Consider the following 22,302-nt stretch of genomic DNA (forward strand, 5'->3'; position numbering starts at 1 on the left):
ATGCGTATAAGTCAATCTAATCTAAATGGTCCTTTCTCGGATCACATCTTCTGATCCCACCAAGGTCCCCAACCTGCAGGTTGAACGTCATCTACAACTTTACCGTCCCGTTCCGCTCTCAATCTCGCCACTTCATCTTCACCAGCTTCCCCAGTTGATCCCTCATGCTCATCGTCGCTCCAATCCTCTCGATCATTCCAACCCTCAAAGTCGTCTCTGAGTCGCTGCGTCCGCTCATCTCTGGTCTCTGAAGACCGCGGAGTCCGCACGGGATGCAACTGGACTCTGGTGTACCCAGATGGCGAAGTCGTCGTCAACGGCTGGTGCTCAGAGTCGTGCGCGTAGGCAGATCCACTCTCGCCGGAATGACCTGGCGATCCCACAGGCTGACCACGCGAGTCGAGTGAGACAGTCTGCTTCATGGATCGCTGGTATTTGTGATATGTGTAGACACAGATTCCTGATAACAATCAGCGATTTCGCCTCGCATTTGACACGTTATACCCACCACAGACTGTGATAGCGACACCAATCATATTGAGCTCTGTCAATTCGTCACCAAATACCAGCGCCGAGATAGTGATGGTCGTGACTTCCTTGAAGATACCCGCGATTGACAGAGGAACTGACCCCGCTCGGTGTATGATGCTTTAAGCCGCGTCAGTATTTTTACCGCCGATGTGTAGACTCACAAAAATTCGCTGGAGACCATGGCGAAAGCAAGGAATCCCGGAAAGACGATGACACCGATAGTGAAGATCGCCTTGGTCCCCTGCAAATGTTCGCTCCCCAAGACCTTGAACCAGCCTTCTGCTCCCATACTGACGATGCCAAGGGATAGAGCCATGAGCGGAGCGAGCCAGTACAGGGTAGCGAACGGGTTGCCTAAACCCATAGACTTCTTGTGCATGACCAATTCGGTCAATGCCCACCTCAGACCTGCCAACGCAGAGGCTGAAAAGACCATGACGAGGCCGGGGATAGAAACGGAGGTGGTATTGAATACCATGAGGAACACACCGAAAGAGATGAGAAAGATGACTGCGACGAGTCGGACTGAAGGTTTCTCAATCTGAAAGACAAAGGCGAAGAAAAGGACGAAGAGGAGGGTGGAGGATTTGGCCATAGCTAGGGGTCAGGAATGGAGGCGGGGAGCAGTACTCACTATACAGACTCAGGGTAATAATCTTGAGACTGAGATTGGAGAGGCCGATATCTCCACCTGTACTCAGAGCCGCTGGGAAAATCTTTGACCTGTGCCGACAAGCAATGAGCAGAAGTCGTCAACTCAGCAAAGGTCACACCCACACATAATCTTTGCGTGTCGGTCGTTCAACGGGCTTGAAGCGCTTTGGCCAGATATTGAGGATGGCCGCGGCCAGTAAAAATTGGATGAAGAAATGACAAGTCGTGACGAACAGAGGGTATGGAAAGTTGTAGTATTTCGGTGTGAACATCCACTTGTTGTACAAGGATAAGAGGGTTGCAAAGCCGTACCTGTGTTTGACACGTCAGTCTCTTGCAACGATCATTCGTGGGGGAAACACCAGCGGACATACCACGAGGCGATGAACAAGCCCGTTATCAAGACATCCCTCCACCACAGTGCTTTCTTCTGATCCACAGTCGCTATGGACGCCGCATCACTCCTATCCATAGACACGTCTCTGTTCATTCCTATCTGATGACCCGAAGCACCGTCACCATACGCATCATTCTCGAAAGATGTTCTAGACCCTTTAGATGGTCCAGTAGCAACGTGTTTTCGCCAGGATGGATCATCAGAGTACTCTGGAGGATCTGATTCATCACCAACATCGGAAAGTCGCACCTTTTGTCGACCATTGTGTACAGATGCACCTTTGCCATTCAGGTAGTCTGTGGATGCAGGTAGAGTTGTGGATGTGGACTGAGCCCGGGAGCGGGAAGGGCCAGCCGATTGAGTGTGAACTCCATCCATGATCTAGCTATGAACAGATGGAACGTCACGTGTCGAGCGCAGTCCGAACCTTTGTGTGGTATACCTGATGATCAGCGTGTCTGGTCTTCACGTCCACCGAGCCATGGAACGAGAACTGACGTTGATTGTCAGAGGAGATGAACGGTGTGGTGAGCATGCCTGAGACCTTTTTTGGCTCTAAAAATTAAGCAAACGGGCGCCGCGAGCATGCCACCCGGAGTAGAATCTGTCTGGCGTTGGGAGCTACGGACTGCCGTGCAGGCTCGTCGACTTCGTGCATAGTCCACAGAGGCCATTCGGTTGCCAGTGCATGGCATGAAACTGAATGTCAGAATCTTGGACAGGATACGCTGAACACAATTCATGACTACACCAGGTCAGCAAGACGCCTATACATGAGATACCCTATCCCGTCTGGTGGCATCCATCTAGCAAACCTTTTCGCTAGAACAATAAATCCTCTTCCGCTCCCCTAGGTCTTGGCGCATCCGTCTCGTACCCTCCTCCCATTCCTCCCCCGGACCCACTTCCAAATTCGAGATCCCCAAGCTGCCCATAGGGATCCGCCAAATTATCGTCATCCTCCGTGTCCATCGTGCCTTTTCGTTCCGGCGGACTGACATCTGGTGCTGCTGCTTGAGAGACAGACCGAGTAGCTTGAGGCGAAGCAGGCACCGTCGATTGACGCTGAGGGATCTTCGGTACGGAGGAGCTTGGACGCAATGTACTGACGCCCATGCCTTGCGGTGATATACGGTGACGCCTGGACGAAGCGTTTAACGCTGGAGAGTCTGGCAAATATTTGGGTTTGGCAGTGCGAATAAAAGTCTGCAGCGGGGTCAGTACAGGAAGGCTGTGTTGTGACGCTGACATTTGGGTTTTTGTGGTAGATACTTCCAAGTGTGCCCGTGTGTAGCAGCAGCTGTGCGGTGTGAGCTCCAATGTTTCGCCCCTCTGCTTGGTGCGCCTACCTGGTCCAACATGCCCTTATCCATCCTGTCAGTCTCTGTAGAGATCGGAGGTTTGTCGCACAGCACAACTTCCCTCGCCGCCGTTGGATTGGAAGTCAATAGACGCCAGTACATAAATCCCTGAGATACCCATCAGCATGATCTCCAAGCTCTTTGCACACTCGGCTCACTCGATCACGCAGATCCGGATTGTCAGCTTCCTCGGTCGCCAGCTTGAGGACTTTCGGCAGCAGCTCCTGAGCAGCAGTCGGTCGATGAAGGAAGAGTTTGACAGTCGCCGTCAACAAGGCCAGTTGCACCTGAGGGATCATCAGTACACTTAAAGCTACGTCAACACACCTCTGGCGGCTCTTCTCTGAAGCTGAAACAAAAGTCTTCCAGCAGCTCATCACTATTCTCGATCCTATCGGCATACTGACCAACGATCCATATCATTGCCGCTTTGGCTTCCGGCTCGTCCAGGGCGTCTAGGTTTTCGCACAAGGTCCCAATGACACTTTCATATTGGTTGGGATACCGTCTGAAGATGTCCTTAATGACGACGATGGCTTCTTGGACAACATAGCTGATCTTGGTCTGCATCAAGTTCAGAAGTGTCTGTATACACTGGTCGGACGCTGAGGAAATCTTGATTGCCAATCGGCCGATGGATCTGACGGCTTTCCGAACAAAATCCACGTCGACTTCAGTCGCGTACTCTTTAAGCTCGGCGAGGACCTCGGAAACGTTTTCATCCCGCGTCAGTCGGTACATGATCTCGAGTTTGGCCAGCTTGACGTAAATCGGGTCATTGTATTTGCAGAAGAAGACTTTGACCTCGTTTTGGAGGATTGCGGGCCGTCGTTGGATGATGAGGAGTATATTTCGCAGACCGACATACTGGACCTCGGATCCAGAAGAGAGTAGAGTGACTTTGCAGGTCAATACACACCATTGATTCAACTGGCTCACCTAATGGTGGTCCCATCTTGCGCTCAAGGGCCCGAATCAACGTTTCATCTTCCATGTAATTCATCAGGTAGAGGCAGACTTTGATGGTCGTCAAAACGACAGCAGAGTTGGCGTGCTGTAAGCGGACAGAGATCCGCTCTGCGAGCTGTTCCGCGTCCATGTGAGATTGAGGAACAAAGGACAAGAGAGAGTCCAAGATGTAGATTTGACCCCATCTGATCGGGTATCAGACGGGTGTGGACGTGAAGCCTTCTTCAACTCACTCTGAGCACTCGCCCAGCGCAGCAACAAGCTTTCCGGCTACAGTCGCATTCAGACGCAGAGAAATATCGGTACTTCTATCAGATATCTCCACCAGAGCGGAAACGGCATTGGCTACTACTGTAGGATTGTGATCCGCTAGTAGATCCCTGCGGAGAGTCATTAGCAGACAGAATCAAAGTTTCGCGTACCTCAGCATAGCCACATATCCTTCATGCTCGACTAAACGCCTTCCATGGTCCGACGAGTACAATTTGGCAACCCTGCTCGAGCTTGAGTACAACGCACAGCTACAGAGCGGTCACTCGACTCACGCAATTGCCGACGTCTTCCTGACGTACGGATCTTGATCCTGTAGTCCGTGTCTCAGAGGATCCGCCAATGCCTGAACGATATGTGGTAAAGGTATGGAGGACATTGTCCGTATTGCCAGTCCACGGATCAACGGATTACGGTCATTACAGTCCTTCAGGATGGATCAGTGACTAGAGCTTTGCCTTGTATGAGGAGCCTTACAGATAAAAAACCGCCGATAGCTCCTTGGACTTGTTCGGGTCTCGCTCGCCCGTAGTTGACCAAATATAGATACACCACTGGCAGATCATCAACTTGGACTTAGGGCACATGGCGGACACTCACTTTTCTTGATCTCTAGGACTTGAATTTGCATACACTGGATCATATCCGGGAACAAGCTCGACACTGAAATGTGAGGTGAGCATAAAGTCTACTTGATGCCAGGATCGACATCGCGGAGAAGGGAAGTTCGCCTGCGACTGCCGCCGACTCACTATCATTCCCCATGGTCATGTTAGCTACAATCTTCTTTAAGGCCGTCTTCTTCCTCAAAAATCCCTTGTCCCGCCTGTCACCAGATTGACGAAGCTCATCACGGAGCTCCTCTGTCCGCCCTCGAGCTACAAGAGGGCCTCAGCGACGGGTCTATCAATTCTGCAAGTAGAATACTTACTGAATAGCTTTGCGTCGGCCATGACGCAGGACTAAGCCAGGGATGTGCGGGCCAGATCTTGTGATATCTCAGAAGCTCAAAAAGCCCCAGAGCACAGGTGTCGTCTGCCTTCAAAGATTCAAGATCTTACTCCAAATGGCTCTCTCAAGCAAGTACTCGACCGAGCTCAACAGTGATCTATCGCGGGCGGGCGAATGAGGTCAACGAGTGTCCGCGCGCCCGTGGGTGAACGGAATCAAATTTCCGGGCTTCATACGAAATGTTCAAAGCAGCAGGATACCCGATCGACGCCTGTCATAACAGCGAGCGGCAGGCTGCCAGGCGTCCACAATGATGTCCATAAGTAAGAGCAGACTTATAGCGAGAGCTTGGATAGCTCGACCCACTTCAAGCTCGTCGCGCCAAATCTACCTCGCTGCCCCATCAGCCAGTTCCTCTTCCGCCTCTCGCCCGACTATCGGTTCTCGCGCTTTCTCCGATACGTCTTCACGGAGAGCTGGAGCTCTATCGGGCGAACACGTCGAGAAGCGTATGGAGGAAAAGCTGAGAAAGGAATTTAATCCTACTCGGTTGGGGATACAAGATACATCAGGTGAATCCACATTCCAAATGACCAGGGACGACCTTTCTGAGGCTAGTTTTAAAGGAGGATGCGGATCATTCTTCAACATTGATATTGAGTCTGAAAAGTTTGTCGGCATGACCAAAGTGAAACAACACAAAGCCGTCCAGAACGCTATTAAAGAGGAGATTGAGGGGATGCATGGGGTCTCAGTGAGTTCCCCTCGGCATTTGACCAATAGCAAGCCGATTCTGACTCATCAACAGCTACGGACGTCTCCACCAGGCGAGTAGATCGGACAGCGATATAGCAGGGTGCATCTTGTACATCTAGGATCTTGGATGATCAATGGTACGACTGACTCAAAGATACTTCCTCCTCCCTTTGGTGGTTTACTCGACTTTAAGGCTCTCTACACCTTGAGCAGCTTGGGCGGCTGTGGGTGTCGCAGCTCCTTCCGGTGTATCGTCTCCATCAGCCACACCGTTTGCTGCTTGGCCTCCGGCAGTCTTCTTCTTCTTTTTCTTGTTCTTTGAGTATCTCGTCAGGATCTCGGCCCCATTCTCAGTAATTCTGCAAGGCATCAGGTACCGCCCGCTTTTTTTGCCTCACAAGATGGTCTCCTCGAATTGGGCTGAGCGTCTGCCGTCTAGAGTGACGGCTGTCCAGTCGTCCTTCCAGTGGGCTAGAGTTTGCATATCAGACGAAATGCTCGTCGTTGTCCCAGTCTCAGCTCACTCAGGTTCTCAGTCCCAAGATTGATCATTGGTTCCTGCTCGAATCAGACACTGCCTCATTCCTGGCGTTCACATCACTCACGATCGTAAATACGTGTCCAACTTCCATCTTCCCCGGTGTCTTACTGCCGCCATAATGAGCAATATTCGGCAAGCAATGGAACTTGAAGCTTATCGTCAGCGGAAATCGAGAACCTCGGGACGATCTAGCTCACCAGATGATGTATACCGTGCCCTGTATACCGCCTGACAATCCCGTAGCCTTTTGGCTTGATGATCTCCTCAATTTTATTTCCAATGTCTCTGTACGCGACGCCAGGTTTGCAGATCGCAATGGCAGCTTCCATACTCCGTTTCGTGGTTGCCATCAGTTCCGCTGATTCCTCGTCGACTTTACCAACGGGATATGTCCCGTTGACATCCCCGTGGAAACCTCCATGATCTACGTCCAAAGTGAGTCAAAATTCCTTTTTCCGTCCCCAAGTCTACCCACACAGAGACACATCGAGATTGATGATATCGCCTTCCACCAGTGGACGTTGATCCGGAATACCCTGCTTGAGGTCAGCGACGATCACCGATCGCCCAAATTTGGACATACGTGACAGATGACCTCGTTGATACTCGTGCAGACGCTCTTCGGGAATCGGTTATAGTTCAATGGACTAGGATACGCATCTCGCTTGATGCACTCTTCGTGGCATATTCTGTCCAATTCGTCGGTCGTGATTCCAGGTCTGACGTGAGAAGCGATGATATCCAGCACATCCCGGGACAGCTGTAAACGAACGTGAAATCAGTTCAGACCTTAGTTATCGCTGGGATCGACCCACTCTGCAGACTTTACGAATTCCTTCAATCTCCTGCGGTGTGCAGACCTGGATTGTCCGCCTCTCCGCCATCTCACAAGCCGATACGCCGCGAGCTATACGAGGAGTGATCAGCATAAGCGCTCCAAAAGAGACCTCAGCCTCACGATCATCCGCATAATCTGGCCTTTGAATGTGTTTTGGAACTTCACGGTAAGGGGACAAAGGGTAGACAGGTCGAATGGTACCTGTGAAGGCGTAGTTGCGCATGTTGGGTGGGATAGTGGCGCTCTCTAAGCCACCAGAGGTCAGGTTGCTGAATCACTTCAAAGACACCGTATGCCACTCACTCTCCTCCTCTGCCTTCGCGGCGATGTTTATGATATCATGTATGACTTTGTGGTCGTTCTCCGACAATTATCAGCCAAAATGATGTCTGGTCTGAGCTACAACGCTTACCCCTGACAAGGAACAAGATCAGCCTCACACTCAATCTGGTAGATGACAGCCACTCACAATACTTCTTGAAGCAATCCTGAGTACAGAAGAAAGACCCTGCAATGCCTAACCTGCAACGACCAAACGTCAGCCTATATGCGAAGCACACCAGTGGACTCTCACTTTTTACACTTTGGACATTCCAACCTTGAGGCTTCTTTCTCTTGACATCCTGCACACTTGATCATTCTGTCCCGGACTTGAGGCAAGCTGAATGCTCAGCAAGACCGTGTCAGTCAAGACAGCAAGTGGTCAGGCGACTGAGTATGACTGAAACTTGACCACAAAAAATGGACGAATTCTATGAATTGACAAAAGTGGCGATTTCAAGGTTGAGGGGCACAAAACTTGGGCATCATGGTGTGAACAGCATACTACTATTGCATGCACAAGAGAGCCTTCGAACCGAGTGAGAGACCTTGTAAGGGACTTTGAAGCCACGCAGGCAGCCATGGACGCTGAGCCTAGTGTTACGCTGCTAAGAAGCGGATAGCGGCTATCCTGTCTGTTATGTCTCCCACGGTCGTCACACGAACAGTTGCCGCTACATCGGAAAATGGTCAAAGATGTCTAGATTCCTACATCTCCAACGATCCACTTGGATTCCGAGGAACGCATGAGCGACGGGTCAGCAGGAGAACGCAGCGGATCACTAAGTGTTCGGAGTCAAACGAGCTTTCAGCCTTGAGTGGGCCGACTCACATAGCTCAATGGCCTCGGGGCCGAACACCTCGAGACTCTTTCGAAATCTCACCCCTCGTCAAGCTTTGTGGGTTGAGCCGTTCTACATGCTTGCAGTGGAATCATGTCACTGATGATGGATATCAGCGGTATCTTAGCCTGGATCCCCGTTGGAATATGCTTCACTAAATATGGATACTCGATAGCGACCATCACGGGCGGGTCGATGGAGGTCAGCAACCATTTTGCTTTTGCCAAGGGATGAATTAACGTGGGTTATCATTAGCCTACCTTCAATCCTGGACACACGAGAGGCTCCTCGGATAAGGACACTGTTCTACTAGAGAAATGGAGCGTCGTCCTCAGGCGGTTTCGCAGAGGTCAAGTCGTGACGTTATGGTATGCCACGATGCTCCAAGGTCTGCGAGGTCAAGCATGAGCTGATTGACCGGCTCCTTCTAGGTCCCCGAACGATCCATATCTGCTTACTGCCAAACGTATCATAGCCCTTCAGGGAGATGTGGTGCAGCCAGCCGATGGATCGTCAGACCCTATCCGTATACCCCGAGGACACTGTTGGGTGGAAGGTGATTCAAATGAGAAGACCCGAGATTCCAATGTGTATGGTCCAGTGAGTCGTAGATGCGGCGGGCTCCCGGCCATTGTCCGCGTTCGGTCCTGATGAGGACGTAGATACCTCTGGCTCTGATCAACGCTCGCGTGTCTCATATAGTCTGGCCCATGAGACGTATTCGAGCAGTCGTGAATAGTCATGGCAAAGCGGAAGATAGGGTTCTTATCAATGAGGGGAAATGAAGAGTAATTAGCGTCGCACATACTCATCACGGCTCACATCAGCATAGTACAATCATTGACGGCGATGCGTCCGATGCATACACACATATCAAGTCCCTTGTCGTCTCATGCGGTGTCAATGTCGAGTATACAAATCAATCCCAATTCTCGATATCGTCTCCCGCAAGAGCATCATCCTCCTGTGGTGCATTGTCCGACTCGTCGACCCAGACAGAGGTATCGACCACCTCACTCTCCTCTTCACCGACCGCCAGCTCGCTAAGCTCCTGCGAGATATCCTCGTTGGCTCGTAGCTCAATTTCTCCCATCGTGAGCATCGCATATGGGGGCATGGCCAGAGATTGAACTGCGGAAGGGAGCAGCGGGGCTAAGAGAGCCACAATCAGCTGTGTGTATACGGAAGAACTCCAGCATACTCTTGGATGCTGATTGAATCTTGATCATCATCGGCAGCATCTCGGTCGCTATGACGTCCTTCGGTATCATTCCGCCCCAAGGAGGATCATCCACTGAGGGTGCGCCACCCGCCCCGGCAAGCTTGGCACTGGCTGCAATAGCCTTCTTGGTCAAGTAGGCAGCGCCATAGTTCAGCTTGTCAGTGTTGATCCTGCTGAGACGATAAGACTCGAAGAATTGCGGTTTGACAATCTTTTGACGATTTCTGAGGCAGCAACCGTGAGCCACTATCAATGGCGAGTAGAAGGGTAGAATTCACCTAGGAACCGGACTCGGCAGGGCCATTTGAACCCCTCGGATAGTGAGATGTAGAGCGTAAGCGATGGCATGTGTGCTCGATTGCCACTACAATGTGGTCAGTCGATATGGCGCAACGGAGCAGGTAGCTTCACGATATCCTCCTCCGTCCTCATTACATCGGCTGAGCACAAGTCGTCCAGGGCAGCGCCAACCTGGTCGACGTCGGTACAATAGGCAGGTAGTGATTGATGAACCCAGAGAGCGAACGACGAAGTATCGACAGGGATGGTCGGTATGAATGCCTAGACATCTTCATCAGGATATGATCTTGGCGAGCAAATAAGAGTTGGTCACACCTCAATCTGCACCATAGATCTGCTCCTCTCAAAGTCTTTCAGGTGACTCGGGAGCCCGTCTGGCTCTGGCATCGCGCGAACGAAAGAGTAGAGCTCGCGGTCCTCTTCCTCTATACCGGGATCTGTCACACCTATGAGACATTGTTAGACAATGGAAGCAGCACATAGCTGCACTCACGCTTGTTGTAGAAGATCTTGCCTAGTGAGTGAAAAAGGTTCAAGCTCTGCTCTTTGCGAGACACTACGTCCAGCCTAGGAATCCAACGCTATCAGTCTCACTGGAACGCGCGATCGACATCGAACTTACACCGCTCTCAGCTGATCGCTGAGGTCCAATTTTGCCCCCTTCCCGCCCTGACTCCCTCGACCTTTGGCTTTAGATTTGCTGTTCAGTTCCTCGTCATCTCGTTTCCGTTTCCGCCCGTCCTGCTTTGCCACTCGGGAGCAGAGTAGCTGGAGAGAGTTGACAGCTGAGCGGAGGTCGCCATTGCAAGTGAGTGCAATGAGTTGCAACGCAGAGGCTGGCGGTCGGTCTGATGGGCTCTTCACAGCCAGTGGCAGAATCCTATTCAATGCTCTGACAGCGAAACTTGGAGCGAGCGGCAGAAAGCTGCGGATTAAGTCAATACAAACATATGCGTGGGCTACGGTAGCTCACTCGACCTCTGTAGACCAGGGGCCATCCCTCATGTCTTTACCGAGAATCTCGGTGATTCCATCTGTTGAGCCCCTCTCTCTGTCCATCCAGCTCTCTTCGGCACGTCCACTAGACCCAACAGAGCTGTATATGATGACCAGGGGACAGCTGCTAGACGTGTAAGACTGACAGAAAGACAATAGAGCCGCTTGGAACGCTTCTTTAGTCGGTAGATGGGAGACATTCGGGATGGAGGAGAGTAGTAAGATGCGAGGGCGAGCCTTCGGACGTGAGGACGAGGCTTGGGAAGAACTTTGAGTCATGGCGAGCGGCGTGAATGAGTTCCGAGACAGGAACGATGTCAATTTGTAGACGGGTGATTCGCGGTCTAGCATCATCAGTTCAGTACAAGCACGAGGCGCTTCAGGACTTACCAAAACCTCCTCCAAGACTTCGCTCTTCAATCGCCTCGTTCCATTCGACCACATCAAGACCCATCTCTTGTGCTATGACTCTGAAGGAGGTTGTCTTCCCAGCTCCAGCCGGACCGGTGAGAAGCAGTATTCGCTGAGCGAAAGAGATCAAGGTGTATACCCAGGAGTCTGAAATCTAGACTCACCCTATACTTTCTGACTTTGTCTCTGAGCCGTTCTAATGATTCGCCTTGTGGTGCTGTGTTTGGCGGATGACCATACAACGCTTCGTGGAGCCACCCTTTGACCTTTTTCAAGCGCGCTTTTCCGGGAGCGAGATCGACCTGAGTGAAACGGGTTCAGCGACGCTCTCCAGGGATATGTGACAACGGAGAGGAATCACTCACCTCGTTTGTGGGAGCGTACCGGTCAGCCCACATCATACCTGACGCTAGACACCTTTAGCAAAGACGAGGCCCCAAGGCTCAGCAGCCTCACTGGAGTCGAGGGCTTTGATGGTCGCTTCAAAGGCTTCATCCTCATCATCCATGATCTCAAGATTATCGTTCGCACGACCTTTATCCTTCGTGCTGGCCCCAAGCGACGGAGCAGATTTCGACGAAATGTTAGGTGCCCGGCTAGAGGAAGGGACTACCGGTACAGCTTTCGCAGTGAGAGTTGGCGGAGGCATCTTCTTTCTGTCCTCTGCATTCTTCGTTTGAATAGTGGTAGAGCCTGTGCTTGGTCGAGCGGAGAAGTTGAGCTTCGCTTGAATCTACGTTCAATAGGGAGGTCATTTAGGAGACCAAGGAATTGGTAGAACGACCCTGACCACTCACCGAGCTCAAACTTCCCATCTTCTTTGCAGGCGGTGGACCCATCTTGCTGACAGTCTTGGAGGAGCTCGAGGGTGAGCTTGGGCTTGGTCCTTTCGAGGACCGCGCATCTCCAGGCATTTTTCAAAGTCCTCAACCCAGGTTTGGTCTGTTTGGACAGATTCCTAATCCTGACTTCTGCCGCATGCTCATCCTGTACTGGAGTGATAAGTCAGTAATTCCACAAAAACATTGGCGTGCACGTCTATCTGTCGGCTCGATCGCTGGCGGCGACCACCGCTGACATCGTGTCTACGCGGCGGCCGTCGTCAGTAGTCCTTTGGACCTGCTGATATTTTCAACAACTCTCACAGCGCACAACGGCCAGCGGAGAACGAAGATTGGAGCTACAGGGACTCTGTGACGTTATACACACGAGAGCATAGGAATACCAGCACATAGGAGGAAAGATCACCAATTTTGAGGAGACGTGACTCGTCACTTCCTACCAACTTCCAGCTCAGATGGTATGTCGGTGGACAACCCCATGGAATGAGTCGACGCAAGCTGACCAAGCCGCCTTCCAATGCTCAGTCTGCTCTCTTCAACTTTGCGTCACTGCTATTGGTCTTCCTCCTACTGATATGTACATGCACATATATACGTGGAGCTGCACCTGGATTAGTAGACAGGAATAGGGATGGGTAAGTGGGAGGTTGTCTGGGTAGTCATAGGCGGTGTCAATCATCGACTGGGTTCAGAGACCGCTGTCGTTATTGAGACCGTCTCTTCACGCTCTGATTGACATGTGCTCGTAGCTTCCTCGGTGTCTTCTTCAAATGCGCACGGATAGGGGAAAGATTATCACCCTACGTGTCACTAGCGTGTGTAGCCATGGCTCTCACGTTTTTGATAGGTAAATGAGGGGAAAGTCGGGGTTTACAGGCCCTCGACACACCGAGATACAGCTGTACAGACACTATCCGCCGCTCGCCATCACGACACCAGAGACATGAACAGCCCATGCATGCTATATATTCATGGTTGGCCAGCATTCTGACTCGCAGGGGTGAGTTGATCAGTCGTTGACCAAGTCCCATTAGGTCCCACGAGTGAGATCAAGACTTTCAACTTGTCTACCATTTCGCTGGTCATTCCCTCCTTGCCCGCAGTCACCATCTTATTGATCAGTCTCGCCAAGTCGTCTTGACTATCCACTCCGAGACTCCTCATCGCACTCTCCATCTGAGCAGCAGGTGGGACAGGCACATCTTCAATGGGCAGGAAGAGATCCTCATCTTCCACATCATCGTCCACAAAGTCATCGTCATCCTCTTCATCCTCGCCATGGCGCCGTCTCTTGCCCTTGTCTTTGCCTGTCCTATTGCCGCCACCTCCGTCCTCTGAATCGCGGGGGGATGTCGGGGGTATGAACTCTGCATCGTCTTCTCCATCCATGTCCAGAAAGGAGAACATGTCGAACGGATTCAATGTCGTGTCCATGGCTGAAGAACCAACTGAGGCGTGATTGATCGCTTGAGTTTGGATCGTGCCTGCCGGGGTGTCCTTGTTGAACATGATCCCCATATTGATGGGAGCAAGCTCATTGGATTCAGCAGTCATCTCGTTGACGGATATTGGCGCAGGCGGTGCCGATGAGTTCGCATGGAACGGAGTCGGTAGCGAAAGTCCCGCATTCAGGATGATATGCTGGAGCTCTTGGACTCTATAGCAGGTCAGAAAGGTTGTTTCTGTCAGAGATTAGCTATCCACTCACTGCTTCTCCAATGCTCGGCAGTGTGAGTCTAATATATCGTATGCCGCCTCTCGCTCTTTCAATTTGCTGTCAATGTCCTCCAGCTTAGCCTGCTTTTTCCTCCGATGCATGAGTGCTGGAATTCCATCAGCTCTGGTCTGAATCCCTCTTCAGTTCCGCTCACCGGACTCCTTGTTTCTGGCTCGCCGCCTTGCCAACATTTCGTCTTTTGGCATCTTCTTCCTCCCACCGGGGCCGGAAGGAGGCAAAGGCCATTGAGGTAGATCATGAGCATTGTCTTTCATTTCAGCGCCAGCCGCTGGATCCGGAGACAGTGAGGCTGGCTGTGTTGACGGTCCAGAGAGCGTCATTTGGGGCTGTGACCAGAACTGAGGATCGAGGTTCGGAACTCCATTCTGCGGCACGAAACCGTCGACATATTGCTGAGCGTAAAGTCCGGCATTGGCTGAGATCCCACCACCATTGATCTGTCCACTGAGATGTTGTAGGAACGGGAATGGGATGGGCTGTAGAGGTGGTCTGGATATACGACCTGATCGTGTTTGTTGGAATGGCGTATCGGTGAGACCAGGTTGGTAGTTCACAGAAGCGAGATTCGGCGGGTCATACGGATTGTCCGAGCCATATGGCTGACGATTCAAGCTACTTTGGACCCCAGCTAGGGCCTGAGTGAATAGAGGATCTTGGAGAAGGGTAGCCAGTGCTTGAACCGTATCATTTGCAGATGGCTGAGATAGAGGGTCAGCCGATTTTCTGCACGTTGAAAGCCTCCAGTCATGCTCGCTCAGAGAATTGTACCACACCCAACATTAATCAGATCACCTGCACTTTCGTCCCGCCGTCACGAAAGGCAACAAAGCTAAAGTCAACTCACTGTATCGATCCCTCCTCGCTTTCGTCTGCTCCTCTCGTTGGCCTGATTTGCCGCTGTGGCCGCGGCCACCAGCGCCTCAAGGCCCCCATGAGGAGTCGATACTCTAGAACTGCTCATACTGCCTGCTTGAGGGCATTACAGACACCCTCTGACCTACACCGATGTGATGGCCTCTTAGTCAGTTGCGGTATAGTGTTGAAAGTTCAATGGACGCGACCCGATCAAAATCGTAAACAAAATGTTCCACGTCACGACATTTTTTTAGAATCCTGCGCCTGTCCAGATAGATGATATCCATGATTCGTCGGATCGTGAGTATTCATGCAACTATGAAGAGTCTAGTATCTATGACAGGTATTTACCGCACCGAGCCAGAAGAGTCACCTCAGCCAAGCCACATGGCTCGAGCTGCCTGTCCCGCTCGCTTCCACTTACTAACCTTCACGCCTCGTTCATCCACATGTCCGTCCTGAGCACGTATGGCAGTGCCGATCTCAAAATAAGATGCTGCCATGGCCCTCGTACCACCTCTCGCCGTCCGTGGGAGTTTGTTAATGGCGCCTTCTGACGAGGCTCGAAGCTGATCGGCCATATGTAAAAGGGGCATCGAGTAAGCAGCGTATTTCGGAGATGGTCCCGTACGACGGGGGAAGAGCACGTCCAAAAGGTCGGACGCGGAGGCGAATGATGATAAGGGAACGTAGACGCGGCCAATGACGGCGTCCTTGGCAATGTCTCGAGCTATGTTGACTAGCTGAAGGGCACGACCCATTTCTCGAGATTTCTCTACCACCCAAACGCGTTCATCGTGCTCCGGAGAATTGCCCGTCTTTGCTCTCATGAGCGGTCGATGTATACGATCTGACCAGGCTAGATGAGCGGAAATGGGTGTGAGTGAATGCGCGGGGTTGGCCGGTGTATCAAGGATTGACCAAGATAAGTAACAGATCGCTGCAGCGATTGATCCAGCTACATCATCTGCGTACCCAAGGAGGTCTTTTGTTGTCTTTATCGGCAGGTAGCGCTCGAGATGCGCAACATCCTGGCTCGCAAGCTTCGCTTTGAGCGGACTCGGAGCCGTACTCGAAGCGACGACCTGCGCTTCGCCTGCACTGACGCTAGGGCCAGGGCCAAGGTCTGTAACCGGGACGAATCTCGTGTCTGTCTCGTAACCGTCGCAGAGTTCCAAAAATGGATCAATCGGGACGAGGCGAGGGATAATGGCTGAAAACAACCGAAATGCGGATCGATTGGCTTGAGTAAGATTTGGAAGGGTGTCCAGTATTCCGTCGCATGTACTGATAGAATTGGGATATGGAGCCGTGTATGTTGCTTCCAGATGTTTCCGTAGTGATTCAAGGATATGAATTCGAGCTCGATGCAGGGTATCTTCAGAATGGCGTGCAGTGTCTGATATTATAGGATCATCTATGAGGTTGTCCTGAGACAAAGGTAAGCAAATGAAAGGCGATTTGCGCCTGGCTCACCGTGACGCGACACCAAGAGTACATCGCGACCAGTCCTATGCGCATCTCCCTACTGAACGCCAACTTGGCAACGCTGAAGCTCTTGCTTCCCCTTTTAAGCGTCTCCTCGGCGTTTCTCAATCCGTTCAGTACATTGATGTCGATGTGCGGGGCCCTCAAGGCGACACTTGCGAGAAGAGTAATATGTGATATGGGATTGAGGGGCGGACAGGGCGGTAATGATGGTGACAGGATGAGGAGAGTGTGGAGATGAGTTATTAAAGATGAGCTCAGGATGACAAGATATGATGTGAGTAGGAAGAAGACGAATTCTCTGCAGTGTCCGTCAGCTTCCGCTCTACGTAAGGGGTCATTTCGCAACTGACTCGAGAGGCAGTCCTCGGACGACCTCGAAGCCAACGCTTGTCTCTAGAGAGATCGACCAGGCGCCAGAGCGAATCCCAATGCTTATGGTGTTAGCAGGTTTTCCCATTGATTACGACTTACGTGTCGACAACGCATAAGAATCCCGAACCAATGATCCATGAAATCCAGGCGCTCTGCGTCAGCCTGGCCCCCAGCCAGGTCAGAAACCCGATAACAGGCGATATCCAAACGAGGATCCAACCGAGGTAGAACGCCCTCCGTCCTACGCCGAGCAACCCAAGATGATTTTCCAAGAGCCCGAAATGAGCTTCACCGACTAAGTTTAAGCCAAAAATGAACAAGCCCAACCACAACAGACTCGGCATCGGTCGTCTCGGGAGTGTTTGCAAGCTTCGCCTAGGTAATGACCTCCTCTCGACCACTGTCTCGCCCTTTGCCGGCGAACCAAAGTAATCTCCCTCCAAGATTTGGCGAGACGGACTTGATTTGAGTGACGGTGATGAGATTGTGCGAAGAGGAGATGATGGCCCGCTGATAGAGGATCTGGAAGAGCTTCTAATGAGAGCTGGGGATTTTGAGGAGCTGTCAAAATCGAACGGGAGGAGTCGGTGATGGGTGCAGATGGCATGAAGGAGGATGAGGAAGATGGGTTGGAGGATGAAGAAGGCATGCTCTTCAAATGGGACGAGCCATAGCCTTCCCAAGATAGAATCTGGAGGATAGTCCCATCCAGCTTGTGAGATGATCCACTGAGAAAGCTGATCAGCTTGGATGAGGTTGGCGTATCTACGCTATGAGACCTACATTGTCCCAAGGGGTCGTCCAGAGAGTAGCCTGCTTTACATCAGCGGTCTGACGGCATGTTCAATATGAACGCACCATAAATGCCAGCCATAAGATCTTGATGACATCCCTTCTGCCTAATAATGGTCTATACAGAGCACCAAAGACCAATATGGGAGGTATCAGGAAGTACAATAGCCTGAACACGGACATAATCAAGAACGGTCAACGTCGCCCGAGAACTGAGTTACCAGCGATTGTAGCACTCACACTTGTCGATACAACATGATGCAACCGCTCCCTACCAAGCTGAGCCAGGTCTTTAGTGACTCTCGCTAACCCGAGGACCCCCAGCTCGGCGAAGCAAGCGGTGAAGCCTGCCTGCGTGCAGAGATATAGACGCTATAAACAGGAGGTGGACGAAAATAACCATCCCGATTCGGTCACGTTCTCGGCAGGATCGAAAGTTGGTTCCGAACAGGCAGACTATCCCCTCCCGCGGGTGTCCGCGGCTGCCTCAAGGTCTTTTGAGATGATCACTCACGCCTTGGGATAGAGCTCGAAATGGCTTCCCCGAACCATCGACGTCAGATGCATACGTGAACCGTCGTCAAAACTCATGTTGACTGCAAAGCTGCCCCATCTCTTGGCTTCCCTGTGGCGCTACCCTCGTGGTACGCCTACTTGTGGCCTCTAACCTTGACCGGCTGATAAGGCTCTCCGATCTCCTTGATCTCCTCTTCCGTGAGTCTGCATTGCAAACCCTTGATCAACTCGTCCAAGCGCTCCGTCGATCTTACTCCCACGATAGGCGCCGTGACCCATTCGGACTGAAGAGACCAAGCAATGGCCACTTCTGCCATAGGGACACCTCGATTCTTGGCGACCTTTTCGACACGAGCAATGATTTCGAGTTCCGAGGGGAACGTACCTCGACCATCGTTGGGGAGACCTTTGTCTCCTCTAGGCGTGGCCTTTCGTTCTTGGGGTGGTCGACAGAGCACTGAGGATGCATCAGCCATCTGTCGTGTGGAAGAAGAGGGGTCCCCATACTCACATCCCGCGGCGAGAGGTCCCCATGGGATGACACCGATACCGTAATGCTTGAGCATGGGCATCATTTCTCTCTCCTCTTCACGATACAGAGCACTGTGTTGGTTCTGCATAGAGATGAACGGAGTGAGCCGATTGTGGATGGCGTAAGCTAGGATCACATGGTTCAGCAACGTCCAGCGTATTAGCCAGATGGCAAGCTTACTCTGCATGAGCTGGAACTGCCACGCCCAACAACTGCTCATGCCAATGTATCTGACTTTGCCAGATTGGACGACGTCATGCAGAGCCTGCATAGTCTCTTCGACGGGAGTCTCCGGATCAAACCGGTGGCATTGGAGGACGTCAATATAGTCCAGTTGAAGCCTCTTGAGCGAGTCGTCAACGGATGCGAAGATCCTCTAAAGAGAGTATTGTCCTTTAGCCATAGTTACAATGTAGCGCAAGAAAAGTCACTGCCATACCTTTCGACTCAGTCCTTTTTGATTGATCCAGCCGGCCGGACCTTTATCTTCCAGCTTGCCATCCGTGTTGAAAGTCTTCGTGAGGATGACCACGCTTTCTCTGGGAATGTTGTGCTGCTTCAGGAATTTGCCCAGTATCACCTCACTCTCTCCGGCAGAGTAGGTGTTGGCGGTATCAAACGCCTTCAATGTGTGAACTTGAACGTCGCGCTCCAAGGGAGCACAGAATGACACTCACGTTGATACCTTTGTCGTACGCGTACTTGATCTGTCGAATTGACTCATCGTGGTCCGAGATCATCCATTCGCCGCCAGAGCCGTATGTCATGCAGCCCAACACAAGTTTGGAGACCCAAAGAGAGGTGAGCGTGACGCGGAGGGCATCGAGGTGACTCACCTTGAGACCAGACTTGCCTAGATTGACGTATTCCATCATGCTAGTCAGGGTTCCCTGTACTCTAGTCTGACAGATGAAGCAATGATGAACGACGAGAGCGTCCCCGGACTCAAGACGACTGAAGACGCCTCCACTTGCACCTCCACCCCACACCATTCGGCCCGGAAATGGGCCGGCGTGGGGTAATCAAGTTTCCACCGGAAAGGCTATCATGTCATGCATGGGGTTTTACAGAAGTGCAACAGGATATGAGAAAGTCGTACAGATGATGCTGTTGAGAGCAATATACAACTGGACACATAGATCATCTACTTGGCAACACTGGGTGATCTGATCAAAGTCAAGAACTGGGACACCAATGAGCCAATTTGCGCTGAACGGTCCGGGCGACTCGTAACTCACTTCGTCTCTAGTCTTCTGCTGAGTCCTGAAACAGCCCAGCATCGTACTCGTCACGGTACTACTACCGGGCTTCTGTACTCCTCGCATAGACATGCACATGTGGCTGATTTATGTCAGCTGCGTTTTGGTGCAAGATCGGGAAACTCACCTTGCCTCCATGACGACGGCGACACCTCTTGGTCGGATTGCTTCTTCAACGGCAAGCGCCACTTGTTTGGTCAAGCGCTCCTGGACCTGAAGTCTTCGAGAAAAGGTTTCGGCAATTCTAGCGAGTTTGGATAGGCCCAAGACGAGTTTGTTGGGAATATATCCAATGGAGATCTGTGAAGCGGCGAGCAAGGCGAAGTCAACTGGCTATCGCGGCGGAATCTAGAATGCATGTGACCCACCTTGCCGGTGAAAGGCACCAAGTGATGTTCACACAGGCTGAATACGTCAATGTCCCTCACAATGACCATCTCGTCATGATCCTCCGCGAACACTGCATCGTTGATCACATCGACCAATCTTTCCTCATAGCCTTTGGTCATCCACATGAGGGCTTTGGCGTAGCGCTCAGGGGTCCTGCGTAATCCTTCTCGATCCGGGTCTTCACCAATGCATTCGAGGACTGTCCTGACGGCCGAGGAAAGCAATACGAGATTCTCCGCTTGTTGCTCGGGCGTAGAGTGCAAGCGTTTCTTCGTGTTTTTAGCTGCAAGGGGCCGACATCAGCGGATAGAAATGACTCAGCAAGGAGTCTGCTTACCTGCCCAGCCTAGACCTTCCTCATCTGCTATCCCTGAACGACCCGACAGCCCCTCTGTGCCCCTCTGAACTAATGGTCCACTGGTGCCCGCCTCTTGTTCATCGACCAGCCCATTTCTAACGAGTTCGGTCTTGACTTCTTCTCGTAGACTGTCTATGCCTCTTCCATCCGGCATGTGATCCATATCATCGTCATCATACCGAATGGAAGTTACAGACACAGGTACGAATGGTGAGAAGTTTGACGATGATCCAGTACCAGTGGGTGTAGAAGCGCCGGAAGGCGGTCGGAACCCGTACCCATCTCGGGGTTGACGAGGATACAGCGGAGACTGGGCACTAGGTCCAGAAGCTGGACCACTCCTAGCTCTAGAGTCTAGAGATAGGTTGCTGAGAGATAGATTGGGTTGACGTGTAGATGATTCTCCGTTGAAGGGAGGGCCTTCAACACGTGAGGAAGGGGAGGAAGCTGACGAGTCCGCAGCTCCATCTCGGTTCTCAGGAGGATGATCGACCAGAAGCATTGAATGTCTCGGAGGTGATCGTGCGTTGCTTGAAATATGACCTCGCTCCCATGATCCAGTAGATGATTCCGAGAGATTGGACAATGCTTGCAGATTGGGTCCAGAGGACCGAGACGCAGTGGGGATGGGCAAGCCAGAGCGGGGATTGGTATTGCCAGAGGATGACATGGTGAGGAAGTCACAGAGTACAATAGCTCTACCTTCCCCTCCCTTGGAAGTGTATCGAGGTTGGTAAGTTGCTCTCTCTGTTATTGAATCACACACGCACATTCAATCACGACGAGTCGGGAATAGGCTGTCAATTTTGATTCCGTTCACCGCCCATCGACAATAACAATCGCCACATTCGGATTTAAGGTGGCTGCCACATTCAGCTCGTTTCTTAACGCCGATCAGTCTTCCCAGTCTGCCGTGCGAGTCTACGTCTTTTAGAGGTTTTTAGACAGAGGCTCTCGTTGTCCATCAAGGTTGATTGATCAAAGCCAAAATGGTGAGTAGAAGGTTCAGTCGCTGTGTTGGGGCATGAGGATAGGATGAGCGAGAGGACAGGACTATGCGGAGATGCGCGTCTTAAGGGAACGGTGCATAATGGAATTGGAAGCATCAGGACAGAACATGGGATCCTTGATGCGTACTGGTCTTCCGTCTTGGGTCAGATCGATCGCATGGCTTGGGGAGGCATAAGCAGTAATGGTGGATGACAACGGCTGTCCCCGAGTCCTGTCCCTCGTCCTTGCCTATGGAAAGCGCTCGAATCATCACAATTTGGCCAAACACATGACTGACTCCTTTTCCCCTTTTCAGACCAAGCGAACAAAGAAGGTCGGAGTCACTGGAAAGTACGGAACCCGTTATGGTGCTTCCCTCCGAAAGACGTGAGTAGTGGAGAAACAGTGGAAACTTGGATTGTCATGTTGATCCTCTGCTTTAGCGTGAAGAAGATGGAAATCACTCAACACGCTCGATACGCTTGCCCAGCTTGTGGAAAGGTGAGATGGGCCCTTACTTGCTTCTTTCCCCCACCTTCCATATCGCCGTTGATCTACAATTTGCTTTGATGAGCGAGGTACTGATGCTCCGTTCAGAACGCCGTCAAGCGAACCGCCGTCGGAATCTGGAAATGCAAGCCTTGCCGTAAAACTTACGCTGGAGGAGCCTACACTTTCGGAACTGCCGGAGCCGCCACTGTCAGATCAACCGTCAGGCGTCTGAGAGAAGTCGTCGAGACCTAAGAGTACGAGGAGTGCTTTGGGTTGTGGATGGCGGATTTGACCAGTCGATGGATGTATGCACAG

The 22,302-nt window shown here is 51.8% G+C and overlaps 12 protein-coding genes across 12 annotated transcripts; 4 read left to right on the forward strand and 8 right to left on the reverse strand.

The window, feature by feature from the left end:
- Positions 1–41: 41 nt before the first annotated feature.
- On the reverse strand, positions 42–1,657 carry BD324DRAFT_584614 (triose-phosphate transporter family-domain-containing protein; the record flags this gene model as incomplete). The annotated part of the gene is made up of 6 exons (XM_022013695.1): positions 42–460; positions 509–648; positions 693–1,128; positions 1,166–1,254; positions 1,309–1,497; positions 1,560–1,657. 6 exons carry the CDS (start codon positions 1,655–1,657, stop codon positions 42–44), a joined length of 1,371 nt encoding a protein of 456 aa, XP_021868029.1.
- Positions 1,658–2,108: 451 nt separating this feature from the next.
- BD324DRAFT_638366 (putative vesicle-mediated transport-related protein) lies at positions 2,109–5,334 on the reverse strand. The gene is made up of 13 exons (XM_022017107.1): positions 5,114–5,334; positions 4,935–5,060; positions 4,783–4,845; positions 4,660–4,736; positions 4,458–4,609; positions 4,335–4,406; positions 4,146–4,292; positions 3,883–4,097; positions 3,271–3,842; positions 3,102–3,230; positions 2,932–3,051; positions 2,832–2,882; positions 2,109–2,788 (listed from the first exon to the last, which is right to left on the reverse strand). The coding sequence occupies exons 1-13, from the start codon at positions 5,133–5,135 to the stop codon at positions 2,405–2,407; spliced, it is 2,130 nt and encodes a 709-aa protein (XP_021868030.1). The 5' UTR covers positions 5,136–5,334; the 3' UTR covers positions 2,109–2,404.
- A 65-nt stretch (positions 5,335–5,399) lies between these two features.
- On the forward strand, positions 5,400–5,989 carry BD324DRAFT_683928 (bola protein). The gene is made up of 3 exons (XM_022019202.1): positions 5,400–5,705; positions 5,760–5,887; positions 5,942–5,989. The coding sequence occupies exons 1-3, from the start codon at positions 5,444–5,446 to the stop codon at positions 5,966–5,968; spliced, it is 417 nt and encodes a 138-aa protein (XP_021868031.1). The 5' UTR covers positions 5,400–5,443; the 3' UTR covers positions 5,969–5,989.
- On the reverse strand, positions 5,990–7,996 carry BD324DRAFT_595116 (peptidase M24, structural domain-containing protein). The gene is made up of 12 exons (XM_022013841.1): positions 7,843–7,996; positions 7,737–7,790; positions 7,572–7,630; positions 7,389–7,514; positions 7,246–7,337; positions 7,014–7,190; positions 6,906–6,966; positions 6,628–6,854; positions 6,495–6,575; positions 6,414–6,447; positions 6,288–6,360; positions 5,990–6,248 (listed from the first exon to the last, which is right to left on the reverse strand). The coding sequence occupies exons 1-12, from the start codon at positions 7,905–7,907 to the stop codon at positions 6,068–6,070; spliced, it is 1,230 nt and encodes a 409-aa protein (XP_021868032.1). The 5' UTR covers positions 7,908–7,996; the 3' UTR covers positions 5,990–6,067.
- Positions 7,997–8,533: 537 nt separating this feature from the next.
- Positions 8,534–9,216, forward strand: BD324DRAFT_584608 (putative peptidase; the record flags this gene model as incomplete). Its single annotated transcript, XM_022013693.1, has 4 exons — positions 8,534–8,632; positions 8,687–8,799; positions 8,863–9,031; positions 9,094–9,216. 4 exons carry the CDS (start codon positions 8,534–8,536, stop codon positions 9,214–9,216), a joined length of 504 nt encoding a protein of 167 aa, XP_021868033.1.
- A 134-nt stretch (positions 9,217–9,350) lies between these two features.
- Positions 9,351–12,274, reverse strand: BD324DRAFT_653791 (Rad17 cell cycle checkpoint protein-domain-containing protein; the record flags this gene model as incomplete). The annotated part of the gene is made up of 13 exons (XM_022018705.1): positions 9,351–9,583; positions 9,633–9,877; positions 9,932–10,017; positions 10,065–10,214; positions 10,269–10,399; positions 10,447–10,520; positions 10,576–10,878; positions 10,927–11,293; positions 11,340–11,472; positions 11,525–11,662; positions 11,726–11,769; positions 11,817–12,093; positions 12,158–12,274. The coding sequence occupies 13 exons, from the start codon at positions 12,272–12,274 to the stop codon at positions 9,351–9,353; spliced, it is 2,298 nt and encodes a 765-aa protein (XP_021868034.1).
- Positions 12,275–12,487: 213 nt separating this feature from the next.
- On the forward strand, positions 12,488–13,157 carry BD324DRAFT_638410 (hypothetical protein). The gene is made up of 3 exons (XM_022017108.1): positions 12,488–12,660; positions 12,728–12,837; positions 12,952–13,157. Exons 1-3 carry the CDS (start codon positions 12,658–12,660, stop codon positions 13,055–13,057), a joined length of 219 nt encoding a protein of 72 aa, XP_021868035.1. The 5' UTR covers positions 12,488–12,657; the 3' UTR covers positions 13,058–13,157.
- Positions 13,158–14,978, reverse strand: BD324DRAFT_638412 (hypothetical protein). The gene is made up of 4 exons (XM_022017109.1): positions 14,785–14,978; positions 14,074–14,638; positions 13,911–14,025; positions 13,158–13,859 (listed from the first exon to the last, which is right to left on the reverse strand). Exons 1-4 carry the CDS (start codon positions 14,899–14,901, stop codon positions 13,172–13,174), a joined length of 1,485 nt encoding a protein of 494 aa, XP_021868036.1. The 5' UTR covers positions 14,902–14,978; the 3' UTR covers positions 13,158–13,171.
- Positions 14,979–15,090: 112 nt separating this feature from the next.
- On the reverse strand, positions 15,091–17,847 carry BD324DRAFT_196737 (Squalene/phytoene synthase-domain-containing protein). The gene is made up of 7 exons (XM_022012155.1): positions 17,691–17,847; positions 17,517–17,619; positions 17,442–17,471; positions 16,758–17,386; positions 16,637–16,717; positions 16,272–16,584; positions 15,091–16,225 (listed from the first exon to the last, which is right to left on the reverse strand). The coding sequence occupies exons 1-7, from the start codon at positions 17,705–17,707 to the stop codon at positions 15,170–15,172; spliced, it is 2,229 nt and encodes a 742-aa protein (XP_021868037.1). The 5' UTR covers positions 17,708–17,847; the 3' UTR covers positions 15,091–15,169.
- Positions 17,848–18,100: 253 nt separating this feature from the next.
- Positions 18,101–19,373, reverse strand: BD324DRAFT_653793 (NADP-dependent oxidoreductase domain-containing protein; the record flags this gene model as incomplete). Its single annotated transcript, XM_022018706.1, has 5 exons — positions 18,101–18,423; positions 18,478–18,624; positions 18,679–18,874; positions 18,938–19,120; positions 19,176–19,373. 5 exons carry the CDS (start codon positions 19,371–19,373, stop codon positions 18,101–18,103), a joined length of 1,047 nt encoding a protein of 348 aa, XP_021868038.1.
- A 165-nt stretch (positions 19,374–19,538) lies between these two features.
- On the reverse strand, positions 19,539–21,261 carry BD324DRAFT_683933 (hypothetical protein). Its single transcript, XM_022019203.1, has 5 exons — positions 20,485–21,261; positions 20,126–20,430; positions 19,885–20,057; positions 19,737–19,839; positions 19,539–19,681 (listed from the first exon to the last, which is right to left on the reverse strand). Exons 1-5 carry the CDS (start codon positions 21,173–21,175, stop codon positions 19,643–19,645), a joined length of 1,311 nt encoding a protein of 436 aa, XP_021868039.1. The 5' UTR covers positions 21,176–21,261; the 3' UTR covers positions 19,539–19,642.
- Positions 21,262–21,814: 553 nt separating this feature from the next.
- BD324DRAFT_569421 (60S ribosomal protein L37a) lies at positions 21,815–22,233 on the forward strand (the record flags this gene model as incomplete). Its single annotated transcript, XM_022013047.1, has 3 exons — positions 21,815–21,882; positions 21,939–21,996; positions 22,093–22,233. Coding segments are annotated over 3 exons (267 nt in total), but the record flags the coding sequence as incomplete, so codon positions are not given.
- Positions 22,234–22,302: the final 69 nt, after the last annotated feature.

Source organism: Kockovaella imperatae (assembly GCF_002102565.1).
Source record: "Kockovaella imperatae strain NRRL Y-17943 chromosome Unknown BD324scaffold_17, whole genome shotgun sequence".
Taxonomy (NCBI): Eukaryota; Fungi; Basidiomycota; class Tremellomycetes; order Tremellales; family Cuniculitremaceae; genus Kockovaella; species Kockovaella imperatae.